At 40.5% G+C, this 19,379-nt stretch overlaps 1 protein-coding gene across 1 annotated transcript in view; it reads right to left on the bottom strand.

Annotated features, from left to right (window-relative positions):
• Window positions 1-4,034: 4,034 nt before the first annotated feature.
• Window positions 4,035-19,379, bottom strand: part of TNFAIP8L3 (TNF alpha induced protein 8 like 3) — a 58,332-nt gene continuing 42,987 nt past the window's right edge. Inside the window, exon 2 of the mRNA XM_039493488.1 lies at window positions 4,035-5,832. Coding sequence (XP_039349422.1) covers window positions 5,270-5,832 — 563 coding nt within the window. The 3' untranslated portion in view covers window positions 4,035-5,269. The remainder of the gene's footprint in view (window positions 5,833-19,379) is intronic.

Genomic DNA, 19,379 nt, shown 5'->3' with positions numbered 1-19,379 from the left:
GTTGTGCAGACAGCCTTAATTCTGGCATTTCCTCACTTTTGACTTTGGAACCCTACTAATGTTCTTTTAATGTAGTTTTTTAATATAGTTTACATTGGTATATACTATGTGCTGAAATTCCTATGCATGGTGGTATTGGTTGCATAGACATTTAAAGCTGATAGAATCATAGAATATAGGGTTGGAAGGGACCTCAGGAGGTCATCTAGTCCAACCCCCTGCTCAAATTAGGACCAATCCCCAACTAAATCCCCATATCCCTAAATGGCCCCCTCAAGGATTGAGCTCACAACCCTGCATTTAGCGGGCCAATTCTCAAACCACTGAGCTATCCCCCCTGCATGATTTAATAATCATTGTTTGATCTAAAGAAGCAACTGATACTAAAAGTTCTGAATTCGCCTATGAACTTTGTTTGATAATTATACAGTCGATGGGCTTGTTCACACCACACTTGCCCTGAAATGGTTAATGCAGACTGAGAAGGAGGCTAATGAACCTGACTGACCACAGCTGAGTGGAATCAGGTGGCCAAGTCATCCCCTGCCTGAGTGAGGGAGCCCAGCTGTGGAGGAAGGAGCTGGGCTGGGTTTGTAAGGACAGGAAATTGGAAGCAGAGGAAAAGTCTGTGGTGATGCCCTGGGAGAAGGTAGGAGTGTTTGGAAGCTGCAGAGGCAGGTAGCTCATAGTTACTTCCATAGGTATGGGAAGTAGGGGTGCTAGCTGCTGGCCCTGCACACCTGGGGTCCTGGCCTCAGCTCAGGCGGTAAGGGGGCTGATTTTCAGCACCCCCACTATTAAAAATGTTCCAGCCCCACTGGTTATTTCCTGGATGGGAGGAAGAGGTTGGTAGACCCTGAGAGTGGGGACTGCCAGAAGGAAGGAAAGGGCTCAGGGAAAGGCAGGAAAGTTCAGGAGGCAACAGACCTTTGCTGCTGACTAGAGGGTCCCTGAGCCAGAATCTGGAGTAGAGGGTAGGCCTGGGTTCCCCTGCCAGCCACTGTGGGAGTGGCACCAGGGGGAGTGAATGGGAAGGCTGCCTGAGTCTGCTAGTGTGGAGAGAGACTTTGATACCCCAAAAGGGGAAAACATATTTAATGACCTGGCCAGAGGGCCGAGTCACACAGAGGCAGCTCCTGGAGCAAGAGAGAGGTTATGGACCGAGAGAGAAGGATGGGAGAGATGCCATGCCATTGCGGGAAGGGGCATTGACCCTGCAAGGCTAATTCCCAGAATGGTCAGGAGGCACCGTCCTAGTGGTGAGTAGAGCAACCCGTCACAAGGTAGCAAAATGAAAACCGAAAGGAAACCAAAAATACAGTAATCACAGATCATTTAATCCACAAATATTATAATACATCATATACTTGATGGGTGACTTAAACATATTATTACATACCAAGCCACCAGTATAAAAGTAAACAATGAATATACAGGGTATACAAGTATCAGAAATACTTGAAAACATTTTTCCTCCACTTTAAGGCTACTAAAATTTTATAAATAAAATGATACACATTTGGCTGTTTTCTAAAATACCAGAGTCTGAATACTGATATATGCAACACATAAAAAGAAACCACATACAGAGTATCATTTTTCTTTCAACTGTCGTCCTTTTCAAATGGTGGCTTTATTCTGGCTTTATTTGTTTGTTTTAAAGTCTTAAATGCACTTAGCTTGCTCCAAAACAAAATAAAAACTCTTTCCCTCCCCCCACCTGAAATTTGATATGTGAGTTGGATGTATTATATACTCCCAAAAAAAAAAACAAAAAAACCACAGCCCGTCAGTTTGATAAGTAGTGCTCTGGGGTAGATTTTGGCCAATATTGCATGTAAATGTAGATTATTAAATATGGTTTCGGTGAATGCCTACATTTTTTTTACCATACAAGGCAAATCTTGCAAGTCCTTCTGCCCAGATTTTATCTCTGTATTATGCCACAGAAGGGCAGTCCACATTAGTTGCTATTGAACAGAAGTTTCATGGATTCAAGGGAAATGGGTGGAAAATCGCTCCAATACAAGCAGCCTATGGTGCTGCCATTTTAGATGGCTTGTTTTCCTGTGCATTTGAAATACACTCCTCAAAGATGAGAAATAAGAACACTTCTGATTGTTCATGTGAAACTGTACCCCTACAGTATACGAATCAGGTAGCTGGGCATCCAGCTATCTAAGGATAGTTGCACTATAAAGGAAACATGGGATTGTTATTGCATCGCATATGACACAATTGTTTTGTAGGGGAAAAAAGACAGAAGTATAAGAAAATGTTCTGAAGTCTGTTACAATATAGTGTTTTGAATAATGTTTACATGTGAAAACAACTCTCTATAATACTGATGAGATCAGTGATCTGCTATGTAAGCATTGCTTAGGTAAAAAAATAGCTTTCAAATGAATAATTTTTCATGAGTTTTAAAAGTATGCATCTAATTATTGTAATACACCCTTTGGTACAGTATTTGACATCTGTGTTGTCTGCAAGGCTATCTGTGATTCGCATATCATCTAAAAGGAGGTACAGTCTCAAACCAAAGTATCTTTAGAGCTGTGGGAGTGGATGAACCCAATGGTGGGAGGAGAGTTTTAAATGTATTCTAAATCTGCTGTGTCTGCAAGCCAAGGGTGAGTCACTATAAAATTAACAGAATTTCAAAACAGGGAAAGGTTAGTGCATCAAGACACAATTACATTTGATACTGTTGTAGATTTTCTTTCTAGAGGATTCCCTCCTAAGTACCATTTTCTAAAAGCCAAATCTTGACCTGCAGCATGCACTTGTCCAGGGAAGTACGGGAATATAAGATGCCCTCTTACTCTGCACAAATTATTCTTTTCATAAGGCCATAGCATGGGTCAGAGAGCAGCCTCTGTGGCTCCACCCTGACCTCAGCATACCAGGCCATGCAATCAAGGCAGCACAGATGAGGAAATGAACTCTGGTAGGACTTGACGACTCCATGATCTAGCCCTGTATAACTTAATGGATATTTTGGCTAACTATATCCCTGCTGTTGGAGGATATGTTATTGCACACTTAGTGATAGATGTCTATGTCCACTAGTTATAAGGAGCTAAAATGCTTGAACTATAGAAAACGCTGATTTGCCAAAACAAAGTTTCACAAAATAGGGTCAAGTTCAATGTATTTCCCACCTTTAAAAATATTGAGAAATATATTTGAAGTGAAAAATTCTGATTTAGCTGGTTCAAAACTACTTTTTGTTTTGAAATTTAAGTTAATGAGCTGCAAAAAGGCTTTTTTTTCTTTTAAACATCAAAATTATTGAAATGAAACATTTTGGATTGACTCAAAACCAAAATTTGTGCTTCCCCTCTCCCCCCCCCCCAGTTCCTGGATGTTTTTGAAATTTCTCTTTTTACCCTGGCGCATTTCAGTGAATGTCTTGCTTCCAGGAGGCCTTGAGGGATGAAAATGTTCTACCATAGAGCCTTACACTTTCTGTAGTGCTCTGCTCTATATCACAGAGCACAAAGATTAATGGGTGCAATGTAAAGGTTGAAATTAATTAATTTGACTTTTGGAGGATTTTTTCACAACAAAGTTGGCTTTCCGATGAACTGGTAATGCATTTCCCCTCTGCCTCTAAAAGAGAAAAGTCACCTCAGTTCAATAATGAGCAATATAATTCTCTGCCAGCATTTCGTTTGGTACCAGGATTTCCTCAGTCTTAGTTTTCTAATAGCAATGCTAAGCTCTTACCTAGTGTTTTTTTTAAATCCAATAATTTCAGAGCAATTTACAAAGGGGAAATTTTGCAGATTGGGACACAGAGAAGCTAAGTGACTTGTCAAAGATTACAGAAGTCAGTGGCAGCGCTTGAATTGGTTGTTTTAAGCACTATACCATGCTGCTTTCTTTTGTGATGCTCTGGACTGGGGATTATAAAATCCGGACTCTTGCCAGGACAGTTGTGCTGTTGCAACCACTGTAACTTTTCTGCAAGTTCTTTAGTTCATCCTTGTTCTGTAACAGGTGTTGGTGTGTGTGTTCATTTTTTTTTAAAATGTGTATAGAATAAGATGCAATAGGTCCTTGATGTTGCTCCTAAGTTTCCCATGTTAACAAGCCCTAGTTACAGAGGTGTGGATGTTCTATACATAGATGGCACTGTGAAAATACCAGCTTGGCCCCCGTTCCCCACACTTCACTATTTGACTGTAAACACAACTAATTACAATGGACATACACTAAGCCATGGCTGAAAAGTTGTTCCATACACTGAATATTGTCTTTTGAGAGCTTTTGCTATTTGCAGGTGGAAATGGTGTTTCAGTGGAGAAGGAAGGGACAGATGATGGCTTCATTGATCCAGTAATATCACTATTCCTCTCAGGTGTTCAGCATTTGTATCATGGTGTTCTTCAGCAGGAAACTTATGCTCTGGCACTGAAAACAGTAATTGCAGAGAAAGTAGCATGGCCCTCTAATCTAAGCCTATTTGATGTCACGGTGTGCTTGAGCCTGTGGGACGCAGGTTATCATTGAAGCCAATGTTGTACTTCATGATTTAGTTTCTTCATTATGTTTGACTTTAAAGTCACTGAGCTGTTTTTCCAGAATCACAAGTTTCTCACTTCTAATCTTAGATGCAAAGCAAAAATCTCTAGTGGGAACATGCTTCTTAAAGAAGCTTCTCTACTCCTCTCACTTCTCCCCCTTTTATTAAGTTCTGCTCTCCAGTATGGTCTTAATCACCTGCAAAATTGGAGATGTGCTCTCCTATTGGTTCCTGACGCTACTGAAAGGAGAGAACTTGTGCCCATCAGACCCCCACTTTCCATCTAAGCCTCTGAGATCTTTTTTAGGAATAATAAAAAGATATACAAGAAGAGTTTTGGGGTCAATTCCATGCAACACCCTTTCTGCTTTTCCCCTTCTATCTTTGACATAGTCACGTGTCTTGAGTTTAGGTTCATTTTCACACAACAAGACCCCAACACAGATACTGAGGTTATGATGTGCTGTGATCTTGTTCTGAATAATAAGCATCAGCATCCCCCTTAGCTCCCTCCGTTGAAAAGGCTGAAATCCCTGTGAACTGAGAATTGCAATTTGTAGCTTTCTGGGTTTTTTTTTCCTTCATAATAAGCCAAGTGAGCACATGCTGGTTTCTGATGAAGTCCATGTAGTAGGCGGATGGTAGGAAGGAAGCTCACAAGCTTTGCCACAACTCATCAAGTATGGCCAGTTTGCTGCAGCTCTAGGAATGAGTTTTTGTTTTGTAAAAGGCAAAGTTTCAAAGGATTTTCTCATCAAGTAGTTTGTTGATTCCATCACAGATCTTTTTGAGGTACGGTCGGCAATCCCCATCGAGGCTATACAGGGCAGTGAGGAATTCCACATCTGCAAAGTGATTGAAGACATGGTTGATACGCCCGTGGGACCTGGGCGTCAGGTGTCGCTCTACCAGTTCGTGCACCAGGTCTTTACATTCGTTCAGAAGTTCTGCGAGAACATTTCTGTCAAAGGTGTATTCTACCTCGTAAAAACTGACAATTGTCATGGCTGTCTGATTCAGCTTCTTTCTGAATTTGTCTACGATTTCCAGCTCTTCTTGGTTGAACTGATTGTTTCGGTAGAGGATCCCAATTTTTATTGCCACTTTAATCAAGTCCTTCATAATTTTGTGAGCTTCCTTCTTGTTCCTTGTATGTTCTCTAGTTACTTTATATAACTCATCAAATATTTCGCTGCTTGTGTCGTCGATGAGCATGTTAGCCATAGTTTTGGTAGCCATTTTACTCAGGAGCTTTTTCTGTGCTTGCAGCGCAAGGTTCTTTGAACTGAAACAATCAGGACCTATTGCAGAGGAGGGGAAAAAAAGAAAGTTAATTGCACTTTGGAAATAATTTGCATATAGTGGCAAATTAGCAACATGTAATACAGGCTGTTGTTTGTTAGCCACACTTAAGGTGCCTATGGTTGACACGTTCAGTGGATACTCCAGGGATAGGTCATGTCTTCAGTATTGTTTTTCTATCAGCCCTCATAGCCTCAGAAGCTCAAGTGTCAATATCCCAGTTTTTGATTCCTAAAATCTGGGGGTGGTTGTAGATGGTAGAATTGAATATTCAAGATATACATTTATTTTATTACTTTGTCCTTTGCAAACACTAAAACGCCATGCATATTCTTGGTTTTAAAATAGACACAGGTTTAAAATGAAAGCTTCCTCAGCTGAAAGCTTTTGTTCAGTCAATGTGCACAAAAATGTAAATTACCTGTCAAAGACTCTAAGATTTAATGTGGTTGAGAAATACAAGGTCCATGACGAATTACAGGTCTGGTCACTGGGTGTCACTATTGCTCCATGCTTGAAATGATTAGGCAGCATGTTTAGAAGAGCTGACGGCACAGATCCATAAACATAAATGTATGTGTCTTTAATCTATAATAATGGTGCCTTTTTGGCTTTTGTTGCTAATGTGCCTAATTTGAGAAACTGACTTTTACAGAGCAGTTTGAATTTGAGCTTTTGTAGGAATTTCGCCTGCAGAACAAAAATACCTGAGCAGTTTTTTTACATAATCATCATCATAAACCTGTAAAAGCAGCAAAGAATCCTATGGCACCTTATAGACTAACAGACGTTTTGGAGCATGAGCTTTCGTGGGGGAATGCATGCATCCGACGAAGTGGGTATTCCCCCACGAAAGCTCATGCTCCAAAACGTCTGTTAGTCTATAAGGTGTCATAGGATTCTTTGCTGCTTTTACAGGTCCAGACTAACACGGCTACCCCTCTGATACTTGACAACATAAACCTGGGTATCTTGGATTTTACATCCACATGGCTGTATTAATTTACACAAGCTAGGACTGTCAATCAGCAAGGTACTAAAGCATGTGCTTAACTTTAAGCATGTATAGTCCCAGTGAAATACCTTGTTGAATGAGAGCTAATGATTGTAATATTTGACATACTCCTGTTTGGCATAAATGGTGGTTGTGGTTTGTGGTGGGTTTTTTGGGGGAGCGCGGCAGGAAGTTTACAGGGAAAACATAAGGCAATTAAGTAACTGTATGAAATAACCAACTAGCTGAATGCTGCTTCTATAATACTATGCTTGGAGTGTTTGTACGTGGAATATAAGAAATTTGGTCTGTGTAGTAAAGCAGTGATAAATGGGTGCAAGTCAGGGAGCAGGGAACCTAGAGGTAGCCAGCAGAATGGTCACTTTTAGTAAGAGAATCGCACCTCCCCACTCTGCCCCCAACCCACCCGGGCTCTTTACCTAGTTTGTTTGAATGATAGTAGCTTGTAGAGGCCTCAATGGAGATTGGGGTCCCATTCTGCTAGGCACTGCACCAACGCACAGAAACTGTCCCCGTCCCCAAGAGTGTAAAATATAAATAAGATAGTTCACTGCGTCTTCATTTCCCTCACTTTTGGTCTGTTAGCCTGAAGCAGGAATAGGGGAGATAACCCAGAGAACTGGACAGCTAGTGCTTCGCTCTGCAGCAGCCCATGGAGTCCATGAGATCCTGAGACGCCAGTAGAATAGTACCTGTGGAACAGCTCCATGGCCAGGGAAGAGGAATTCCTTCCACACCAGCTGGACCCTCACTTATCTGAATGTTGGATGTGCCAAAGGACAGGATTTGGCTCTAAATTAACAGACAAACTTTTCATAAGTGAAGTGCTACTGTCACTGAAGCAAAAACAAAGCTCTACTGTGACTCCTGGTCATTTTGTGGAGTGGAAAGGATACAATAGCAACCCCTAACAAAGATGAGATATCAAGTAAAACACCATAATAGATTAAAAAAATATTTAAAGGGAAACAATGCTGAAATGAGGCTTTTTTCATCTCTCTCACAAGTCGGTAGCTCAGCAGTCAAGGTATTATTGCAACATTCACCATGGTGTGCGGTACACTGGAAAGTGCTGCTTTGAGAGGTTGGGACTAAGTACTATATTTCTGGTAGCACCTCCCATGTGCTAAAGGCTGAACAAACTCAAAAGGCCTAGTCCTCGCCCTGTAGAATCTACAGAGAAACAGCTCTCATTTGCTGATACTAGTCTTGAATCTATGTAAACTTGCAGCAATCCCTACAAACTGAATATCCACACCTCTTCCCCTTCTGCCCCACCTTGGGGCCATTCGCTTTCCTGCTCCAGCAAATGTAAGGGCAGGTAGTGCCCTATAAACTCCAATGCACAAGCTGTGGTGATGCCAACATATGGTTGGTAGGGAACTTTATTGCCGTGAGTCAATAACGGTATCTAGCAGATGTACCTGGATAGATTCTCAGAGGCTGCTGCCCTCTAGGAGACTAGGCTGGCCCTTGAAGACCTATTCCAGTACTGGAGAAAGGCCCAAAGGAGAGGAATAACCATAGAATTTCTGCAATAATGAGGCTGAAGGCAGCTCTAAAAGACATTATCTGTCAGTAGTTCCCAGGGTAACCCCAGCCAGAGAAGCTGGTAAAGGAGCTGCTAGGAGTGGTGCCAATAAAGGAGGGCTGGCTGGCGGGGGTTGCACTTGCTCAAAGTCCCATCGTTCTGTGGAGCTGGGGGATGACGGCCTGACCGCCTTTGAGCTGCGGCCTCAGACTAAATCAGTCTGATGGCTGCTGCTGGAGTGGTCTGGAGCATTGCTCTGGCTGTCTGGTCACAACATGACTGACACGTGACCTGGCCACTGTCTCAGATATTTTGGATTCTTACTAAAATAGAGTGAGAACATGCTTCTGAGATGTGAATTAGAACAAGTTGTTTTCCAGAAGAATTGTTTCACTACCTCTCATCTGATACCAAAACATATGATATATTTTTCTGACTATTCCAAAATTGACTATTCAGTGACTTTTGCTCTTTTTTGCTAGTTTAAAAAACAGAAGATGTTGAAGCTTTGAATGTTCAAGCATTATATTTCTTTGCTGGCTGCCTAATACAGCGGTGTAATTAACCAGGGCTTGGTGTGTGTGTGCGTGGCGGAGGGGGTGGGTGGGGGTGTTTCAAAATGCAAATTGAGTAATTTTGAATTAAATGTGACATGAATTAGTGCAAACAGCTCTTAATCTGATAACTACTGAATTAAGGGTGGTATTTTATAAAGGATTATTCCACGCAGCTATTGCTAAAATTCCTAGTCTTAAACAGCCTCTTTTTACCAATCTAAAACAATCAGGGAAACATTTTAGAAAGGAATAATAGGAAACAATGGTTAGCACTGATAAAATGTACATTTCAGTTATTCAGATTACTTCATCATGGGTACCTTCTGATACCCTTTCTCCACTATATCTGAACCTATAAACCCATCATCTTAGATCTAGCCGTCATTGGGACTCAATCCAGCTCCTCTTAAAAGTAATGGGAGTTGGATTGGGTGGGCCCTTGTTTGCAAAGGATCAGTTTTGCAATGTGGGTGCACCCTGTTTTGTGTGCACAAGCCTGTGTGTAAGTGTAAATTAGGGTTTTAGGGAGCAAGCTTCATGATGGGTCTGTATATACACAAGCTGCACATTACCTCTGTAGCTGCAGTCAATTGCACACAATAAAACAAGCATGCAGTATTAGAGGCTAGATGAAGGCTAGCTGAAAAATTTAGTTGATGTATATTGATGACACAACTGAAGTAATAAAATTCAGATTTTTATTATTTCAGTGTAATTATTGTATTCTAATTCAACATTTTTCTTAAAAGAAAATATTTTTTCTTTGAAGTCTCTCTCTCTTACCAGGGCAGTTTTTTCTTATGCTGGTTTGATAACTTCAGGAGTTTATAAAATAAGAAATGAGCCAGTAGGCTTTGAACATAACATTTTATGTCACCACTATGGCAATTTGATGAGATTTACATCTCGGAGTACAGTATTGGGTCATGAAAGTACAGTACCAGCTTGCAGCGATTCCAGGGAGATTCTCTTTTGTCTGAACAATGTACATTTTATTGAATGTGAGCTCTTTTCACAGGGGGTCACAGTTTCCTCTCAGATGGGCCTCTGCTACTTTGATCCTTGCTTTTGTCTCCTTTGGGCAAGAGCCAATTGTAACACATTCTGCCCAGAGCCATCCACAGCTATCACAGGGCTGTGACGTTTCCTGCAGGCTCGACGATGCTGGCTAAGAAGGACACAGCACTTCTCTGCTCTGTGAACCCCATTGGCTCTGTGTTTACCTCCCAACAACTTTCAAAGGCCTGCTCCTAGTCTATGAAGCTGCGAACAGAATGAGACTTGGTTACTTCAGAAATGGCCTTGTCCTCCATGACATTCCAAAGCCATGTGCCTGGATGCTAGGGGCCATAGTTGCTATATAAAAATTAGGGCTGTCAAGTGATTAAAAAAATTAATTGCACTGTTAAAACAATAATAGAATACAATTTATTTAAATATTTGTGGATGCTTTCTACATTTTCAAATATATTGATTTCAATTACAACACAGTACAGTGATCACTTTATATTTTTGATTACAAGTATTTTCCACTGTAAAAAAACAAAAGAAAAAGTGTTTTTCAATTCACCTAATAAAAGTACTGTATTGCAATCTCTTCATCATTAAAGTTGAACTTACAAATGTAGAATTAAGCGCAAAAAAACTGCATTAAAAATAAGTGTAAAATTTTAGAGCCTGCAAGTCCACTCAGTCCTACTTCTTATTCAACCAATTGCTAAGAGAAACAAGTTTGTTTACATTAGCAGGAGATAATGCTGCCTGCTTCTTGTTTACAATGTCACCTGAAAGTGAGAACACGTGTTCACATGGCACTGTTATAGCTGGCGTCGCAAGATACTTACATGCTAGCTGCGCTAAAGATTCATATGTCTCTTCGTGTTACAACCACCATTCCAGTGGACATGCGTCCATGCTGATGATGGGTTTTGCTCAATAACAATCCAAAGCAGCGCAGACCAATGCATGTTCGTTTTCATCATCTGAGTCAGATCCCACCAGGAGAAGGTTGATTTTCTTTTTTGGTGTTCTGTAGTTTCTCCATCGGGGTGTTGCTTTTTTCAGACTTCTGAAAGCATGCTCCACATCTCATCCCTCTCAGATTTTGGAAGGCACTTCAGATTCTTAAACTTTGGGTCAGTTAGAAATCTCACATTGGTTCCTTCTTTGTGTTTTGTGAAATCTACAGTGAAAGTGTTCTTAAAATGAATGTGTTGGGTCATCATGGCAGAATGTATGGCAGAATGCAAGTAAAACAGAGCAGGGGACATACAACTCTCCCGCAAGGAGTTCAGTCACAAATTTAACAATTTTTTTTTTTTAAACAAGCCTCATCAGCATGAAAGCATGTCCTCTGGAATGGTGGCTGAAGCATGAAGGGGCGTACGAATGTTTAGCATATCTGGCATGTAACTATCTTGCAATGCCAGCTACAAAAGTGCCATACAAATGCCTGTTCTCACTTTCTGGTGATGATGTAAATAAAAAGAGGGCAGCATTATCTGCTGTAAATGTAAACAAACTTGTTTGTCTTAGCGATTGGCTGAACAAGAAGTATGACTCAGTGGACTTGTAAAACTTCAGAGCCTACCTTGTTTTGTTTTTGAGTGCAGTTATGTAACAAATCTACATTTGTAAGTTGCACTTTCATAACAGATTCACACAAGTACTGTAGTGCAGGTGAATCGAAAAATACTATTTCTTTTGTTTATCATTTTTACAGTGCAAATATTTGTATTCAAAATAATATATACTTTGATTTCAATTACAACACAGAATACAATGTATGAAAAAGTAGAAAACCATCCAAAATATTTAATAAATTTCAATTGGTATTCTATTGTTTAACAGTGTAATTAAAACTGTGATTAAGTTTTTGTTAATCGCATGAGTGTGATTAATCGACAGCCCTAATACAAATAAAATATAGATAAGGTATGTTCCATAGGACCAGTGCTACTGGAGTGAACGAGATTTAGTCTAACTGAGTGCTAGGGCCACCTGTAGAACTCCTGGTCTGAAAAAATCAGACTGAACCTTTTTGTTCAGATCAGTGTGTAAAGTCTGTGGATTTTGGGTGTTAACATCAGAATGATGCTATAAGTAACATCACTCCTGAACCAGTCATAGGCAGGGAGCGAACCCCAGACCACTAGATGTAAAAGCCTGAGCTGCTACAGGTAGAGCTAAAGGACCAAGTAGGAGGCAGTAGCAGATTCATAAACCCTGTTGTCTAGCCACTACAGAGGGACACAGAGTCAAGTTCAGATTTTTAAAAATCTTTGAACATAAAAACTTTCGAGAGAGAGAGGGCTACTTGTTTTGGGTTCCTGCTTCCAAGTATTAATCTGTGCTCAGATACCAAGCCAATGATTGCCTTTCAAAGATCATAGCTAGCCACACAGATTAGATTTCAGACATTAATGAGGTCTGGGGGACAAAGTTTTACTCTAGAAGTCGTATCTTTCTGCTTTACGCTGTGCTTTCTTCAAAAATATAACTCATTTGCTTGCCACGTAGAAACAGTCTATCTCCTACTTTCCCTGGAGTAACAGGACAGAGTACAAACAATTCTACAAATGCTGTTAACCTTTTAGGACCATTAATAACTGAACCTACAGAAAACTGCTTGTATCTGCATAACGATTAGACTGCGTTAGGAATTTTGACATTTCAGCATCTATTGAAATGCGACTACTTCTGACTTCAGCTCTGCAATGCGGATCCCTAAAACTTCCGATGACTTGTACATCGGAAATATGTTGCCAGCAACCTTCATACTAAGATGTTGGTCTCTAATAATCTGCCATCCTCCAGAAAGTGTGGCTTTCCAGATTTGCGTTTCTGCAGTTTTGATAAATGAATCAAAAATACAAAGACCTGGTTTAAGCAAAGAGGGCAGAATTTAAGGCAGAACTTGTGTTTTACACTGATAGCAGAAGCCAGTTTAAGTATAAATAATAGCTGACTTTCACTAGAACAGTAAATGTTCTTTGGCATCCTCATAGGAGCAGCCAACAGAAAGCTGTCTAGCTTATATTTCTCTTAGAAATCAGCTATCCAAAGGTAAAATGTGGCTCTCTGGGACATAGAATGGAACTGGCCCTGAAAGATTTTTGATCTACCAACCAATTAACAAATTGCATTTACCTATCTATGCATTCTTCCATCTGTGGCGGAGACAGCCAGCTAAATTTTCTGCTGGTATAAATGGGAAAAACTCAACTGAAGTCAGTAGATAAATGAAGGGGGGGGGGGGGGTTCGCTCCCTTTTATGGATACCCAGCCAGCCAGTAGCTATAAACTCCCTCTTAGTAGTTGTTCTCTAATTGCCCTCTCTGTAAAGGGTTAAAAAGTCTCACTGCTAGGCATAGGTAAAAGGAAGGGAGTGGGCCCCTGGCCAGAAGAGCCAATGGGAAGGCCAGAACTTTTAAAAATTGAAACAAGACTCCTCTTTTGTCTGTCTGTCTGGTTGTTCTCCCGGGAGAAGCAAACAGGGTAACAACTATGCTGTAAGAAGCTTGGGGCCAGGTATGAAAAATCCCTGGTATCATACCTAGAAACTACCCACTTGAAACCCCAGATATGTAAGTAGATCAGGAAATGTCTAGGAAGACGCGATTAGGTTTATCTCTTTTTATTTGTTTTATGGCTTGTGGAGTCCTCTATGCTAACCCCGGGTGCTTTTGTTTTGCTTGTAACCTTAAGATGGACCTCAAGAAAACTATTCTTAGTGCTTAATCCTCGTAGTTACTCTTTTAAAATCTAGCAAATGCCTGAGTTTCCAAATGTATTTTCCTTTTCTTTTCTTTTTTTTTTTAAATTTACTTTTTTAAGAACAGGATTGGATTTCTGTGTCCTATGAGGTTGTGCACATGTTTTTTAGTTAGCTGGTGAAAACAGATTATTTTTTTTCCTTCCCTTTTCTCAGCTCTTAACTGGAGTGCAGGTGAAAGGGCGTGAGGGTACCCCACAGGAAGGAATTCCCAAGTGTGCCTTCTGGGCTCTCAAAGGGGTTCTGCACTTGGGTGCTGGCAGCATTGACCAATCCAAGGTCAGAGAAAAGCTGTAACCTTGGGAGTTTAATACAAGTCTGGAGTGGCCAGTATTAACTTTTAGAATCCTTGAGGGCCCCCACTTTCTGCACTCGAAGTGCCAGAGTGAGGAATCAGCCTTGACAGTAGAGTTGTGAATTTACATGAGCATAGCAGCTTGCTCACTGTATGGATAACTTCCTTCTCTTCTTGTCTCAACACCTATTGATGAAGGCAAATAATGGCATATATAAAAATATAGCAGTGAGACACTGAGTTGTTTGGCTATATATATTTTGTGATCATAACAGCTAGGAGAGGATAACTGGTTGCCATTTGTTGGCCAAACAGATGTTGGACAAGGCATTTACCAACATCCATTTTGGCCATTTATCATTCTTTGTAGAGACAAACAGCACTGTATGTTATATCTACAGAAGATATTGACAGGAAGTCTGCTCTGCATTAGTCATCCAGAATGAGGTCCTTGATAGAATACAGATAATGATTAAAAAATTAGTCATGTTTAGAAGTTAGGAAATAGTCTGGAAAGGGAGGAGTGTGGCTACATCACCCAGGAGCTGAAGCTGAAGCGGCCTCCTTAGGAGCTGCAACCAAAGTTTAGAGCTGAAAAATCCTCAGGCTAGGGTAGCACCAGTAAAGCTTTCTGCTCTCTCCAGGAGTGAGTGCCCACCTATTGGCACTTGGTGATGAAAATGGCATGTAAACACACGTGTATCTACTATGGTGCATCAAACCCAAAAGATCCAAAAGTACATAATAGAAATGCTGAAAAAGTTTGGTAACTGTAGAGACAAGACTGGCTATAAAAAGTCTTTATAGCTGTTTTAAGAGATTTTGAAACTAAAATAAAGACCATCTGCAATATTCTCAAAATATTTTGATTCCAGATGGCTGAATAGAGTACAAAGTGTTTAGGACTGAGTGCTCAGCTATATTATTTGCATGTAAATATGCATTTAGTCATTATGTACACATTGCATGGAATACCAGAAACAGTGCACACTCCCAGAAACACAGATTCCGCATGACTATTAATGGAAACAGACTCAGACCCAGTCCACGTGAAATATAAAGCCATGTTACTGACAATTGTGTTCAAGCATAGTTTGTTGCTGGTACAACAACTGACAGGTCTGGATGGGATTTTTTTTTCTTCCCTGAGAAACCACTAAAGAATGCTAACGAGGGGGTAGGGATAAGGCTAATACGATGCAGAGACAAAAATGCTCGACAGGGAATCTGTGCTATCCATTCCCCAGTTTACTGTAGCATGGACCTGGCCAGGAGTCACTCATGTTTGGGTTTGCTATAACTGAGATGGGATCCTCCTGTTATGTGACGATGGAGCTACAAGAATTTTCTTGCTTTGTCTTACAATTGATCCAGTATGCCCGAGCTGAGCCTTTTTGCATGTCTGGCACTGAGAGCTGCGAAATATGCAATTTAGGTTACTTAATCAACAATCATAGGGCCTGTATTGCTTTCTTCCCTCTAGCTCCGTGGTTCTCAACCAGGGGTCTGGGGCCACTAGGGGACCAGAGCAGGTTTCGGGGGGGCTGCCAAGCAGGACCAGGGTTGGACTCACTGGGGCCCATGGTGGAAAGCTGAAGCCCCGCCGTGTGGGGCTGAAGCCCAGGGCTCTGAGTCCTACCACCTGGGCTGACGCCTGAGCAATGTAGCTTTTGGGGGACCCCTGTGGTGTGGGGCCTCAGTTGCCCTGCTTGCTACCCCCTAATGCTGGCCCTGGCTTTTATATGCAGGAAAACAGTTGTGGAGCTTTTTATAGCATGTTGGAGTGGAGCCTCTGAAAGAAAAAGATTGAGAACCCCTGAGCTAGCTGATCACAATGAGAGTTGTGACTGTTAGCTCCCATCTAGGTGGTCAATCTAACCTCGCTAGGAGACCCTTTTACAACAAAGATGTCTAGACCTGTAAAAGCCCAAGGCTGAAGCAGGGGTTCCGACCTGGTTAAAATGTAGTTTGAGCTCATGCACACTGCAAGACCAATCCATGTTTTAAATGTCCTGAACTATCTGGTTGTCCCCAGCTCCCCTAACCTGGTGCTAGTTACAAAGGGGAAGCTTGCACTGCCATGGTCTGGGTTTGTGCCTACAGTGTAATAAACACTTCAGCTCTCAGTTGACCTCAAGCTAAAAGTAAAAAGGGCACATGGGAGTATAGTGGTAATTACCAAGGCTCAGATTTTTAAAGGTATTTTTGGTGCCTAACTCCCATTGATTTTAATCGGAGTTAGTTACAAATACCCTTGAGGAACTGGACCATAGTATGTCATTAAAAACCATTTTGCTACCTAAATTGTTTGTTTAAAAGATATTCCTGAATGTGTAAAGGCTTCAATTTAAAAGAAAACATATTTTAATATGTAAGGAACAGAGTGGAGCTAACAATAATGCGGCTAGTGGAAACGTGGGCATTCCATCAAATTTCCAGCAGTAACTTATGCCTGCCAGAATGCTAGGTACATTTGTTAATTGAAATGTAATGGAAAAGAAATAGGTCACACTTTATATTAAGGGCACATTAAACCTTTAACTAAAATTATCAACATCACATGTCCAAATATATAAAGTAAATATCTTTAAATCAAACTCTAAAGCTCTCAAGCTTTCTTACATTGCCTATCTGTAAATGTCTCTTCTTGGTGGAAATATTTTTATTGGTTTGTGTGTGTGTGAAGAACTTGACATTATACTAGTTTTACTGACATTTACCAATAAAAATCTAATCCTTCCAAGCCTATTTATAACTATGGCTCATTCTTATCTGTAACATCTATTCATCATGTTTTAACCATTTGTAAACTATTGTACTAAATGTATTTAATATTAAGTGTGAGCAAGAAATTGTATTGAGCTGCTAGGTAGAATCATGACTGTACAATAAGAAATAGCTACCATGGCTTTAGAAAGGAGAGGCTGTGTAAATAACTTCCATGGCTTTATTTCTAGGAGTTCTAGACAAGGTAGTTAGTGGTAGTGCACTTCAAATTAATTTTATTTCCATTATTAGGCTCCAATAAAATTGTGTGTGACCTTTTATCTTAGGTAAGATTAAGCTTGTAGAAATGAGCAGTAGGACACAGGATCTGGTAGAAAAAGGAGCAGTTAAAGTATTCGGAATGTGATTGTGGGACAATCCTACAACCAGCCTGTTTGCTGTTAGTGTGCATGTTACTGTGGAGTATCTGCAGGATCTGCACAGCAGAAATATTCCATGTGTCTGATAACTTCAAACCAACAAATCCTTCAGACCAGATGGAATTTATCAGTAATTTTAAAGAAGGCCAGTTAATCATGTGCACGTCTATAGGGCCCCATGCTCAAACTTCTAAAGCTTTTAAATTGCTATTATGAATATATGCCCATGTGTAAAAAGGCAGTTTGATTTCATAACGATATGAGAGAGAGGATTGACAAGACACAACTATGGTACAAAGCTAACCAGAGGAGATCTTAGCAGTGCTCAAATACAGGGACCCTAACACCATTAATCTTATGTATGCACTGATTTAGGCATTTGGAAAATAGCAGCACTACCATAAGCAGGGAAATGGCAAAATTAAAAATTGGCTGTTTTCCCTTCTATCCTTTCTAATACCAACTATCACTATAAAAAAGCACTTCCTGGCAAACTAGTGAATGGGATTAGCTAGCAACATGGATTAGTGGAATAATTTGTCTCAAGATAGGAACTGAAATTCAGACTCGACCGGCAAGTGGAAATTAACTGGGTTGTGTCTCCCTATACTTTGTGTATGTTACAAAACCAGCTCACCATCTGGCATCATCTCTTCAAGAGAGGCCCAGGCATGGACTAACTAAGGGTGATGGGAGAAGAGGGTCAGGAGTGATGTAGTCTGATAAAGCCATGCGAGAAAATTTGAACAGCATCTTGCTCTAGACAGCTCTTCTCCTTCATGAGCCCATAATCAATACTTGAATAGATACGTGGAACAGAGAGCGGGAGAATAGATCTGTCCATTCGGAGTATGTATGCAGCGTAGCTGTGTGGGTCTGAGGATATTAAATAGACTAGGTGGGGGAGGTAATATCTTTTATGGGTCCAACTTCTGTTGGTGAGGGAGACAAATTTTCAGGCTGACAGACCCAAGAAGAACTCTGTTAACTGGAAAGCTTGGCTCTTTCACCAACAGAAGTTGGTCCAATAAAAGATGATATCTCACCCCACCCTGTCACGTGGTGTGTGTACATTTCAGCCGTTCAAGTATTCAAGGGATCTAGATTCTATTTAATTTGAATGGGAATTGGATGTCCAAATCCTTTAGATGGCTTTGCAAATGTCAGCCCTATGGTTAACTTTAAAATGATTGGGCCAAATTCATCTCTAGTAGAGCTCCATTGGTGTGAATGGAGTTCTACCAAAGATGAAATTGACCCACAGTGTGGGAGCTTCATAAGAATCCATTTAATTGTATCTACTTAACTGCCAAATTGGGTCAGTTTTTATGTACCACTTTTATTTGACACTGCAGCCAAGAGTCTTATGTGCAGGACTCAAGCTAGGCAATAACTCTGACAAAGGAAGGTTTAACTGAGAGGTTTGTCATCCTACACTATTAGCCCAACTCCATTGTACCGGAAAGGGAAGTATTAAACATCAAACGCTTCATAAGTGATGCAGCTGTGGTGTTTTGGACATAAAGTGAATGTGGCCGGCACGAGCAAAAGCAATGAAGTTATTTGTGAAAGTTGCAAAACCTTGTAAGGTAAGAACCTCCACCTATTTAAAAACTAAAACAGGGGTGTTGCAATTTAATCACAAAGTAGGAAATAGCCTCTGTGAAACCTGACTTTCAAGTGATCCCTATTTTGACTTTGTACCCTTTTGTGTTATGACGTAAGAAACACTGTGGTGTTCCCTATATCAGCCAAAGAAGCAAAAACCTATTGGTTAATGTTCGGTGGTTGATAACTGAAAACATGGAAAAGTTTGTTTATACGCCAAGATAAACACACACAAAAAACAAGCCATGCTTGTTTCCTTAATTGGAAAAGTCCAGTAACTGTAGGGAGCAGTGGGTACAGCTGGCTAGTGAGGCAATAAATTCCAATCTATTGTTTACTGTAAGTTTAAAAAAATGTTGCTTGATATACTGAACCCTGCATTTTATAAAAATATTTAAATATTTTCAGTGTTACGGGAAGATTATTTTGATACCAAGCGCAAACAAATGTCAAAAAGAAAAAGGCCCCTAATGAGCAGAGAACAGTCCTTTTAACAAGAGTAAATACACAAAGAACATGAACTCGCACATCAAAGGCGAGAATTAGAACAGGGAGGAGTTTGCAGAAAGTCAAGCAGTAATAGACTAAACAACACGTGCTTGCCAAAGCCTAGTTTCCCT

The sequence above is a fragment of the Mauremys reevesii genome, linkage group 10, assembly GCF_016161935.1.
Source record: "Mauremys reevesii isolate NIE-2019 linkage group 10, ASM1616193v1, whole genome shotgun sequence".
NCBI classification, from domain to species: domain Eukaryota; kingdom Metazoa; phylum Chordata; order Testudines; family Geoemydidae; genus Mauremys; species Mauremys reevesii.
The sequence above is the reverse complement of the archived record's forward strand: the minus strand, read 5'-3'. Positions and strand labels throughout refer to the sequence as shown.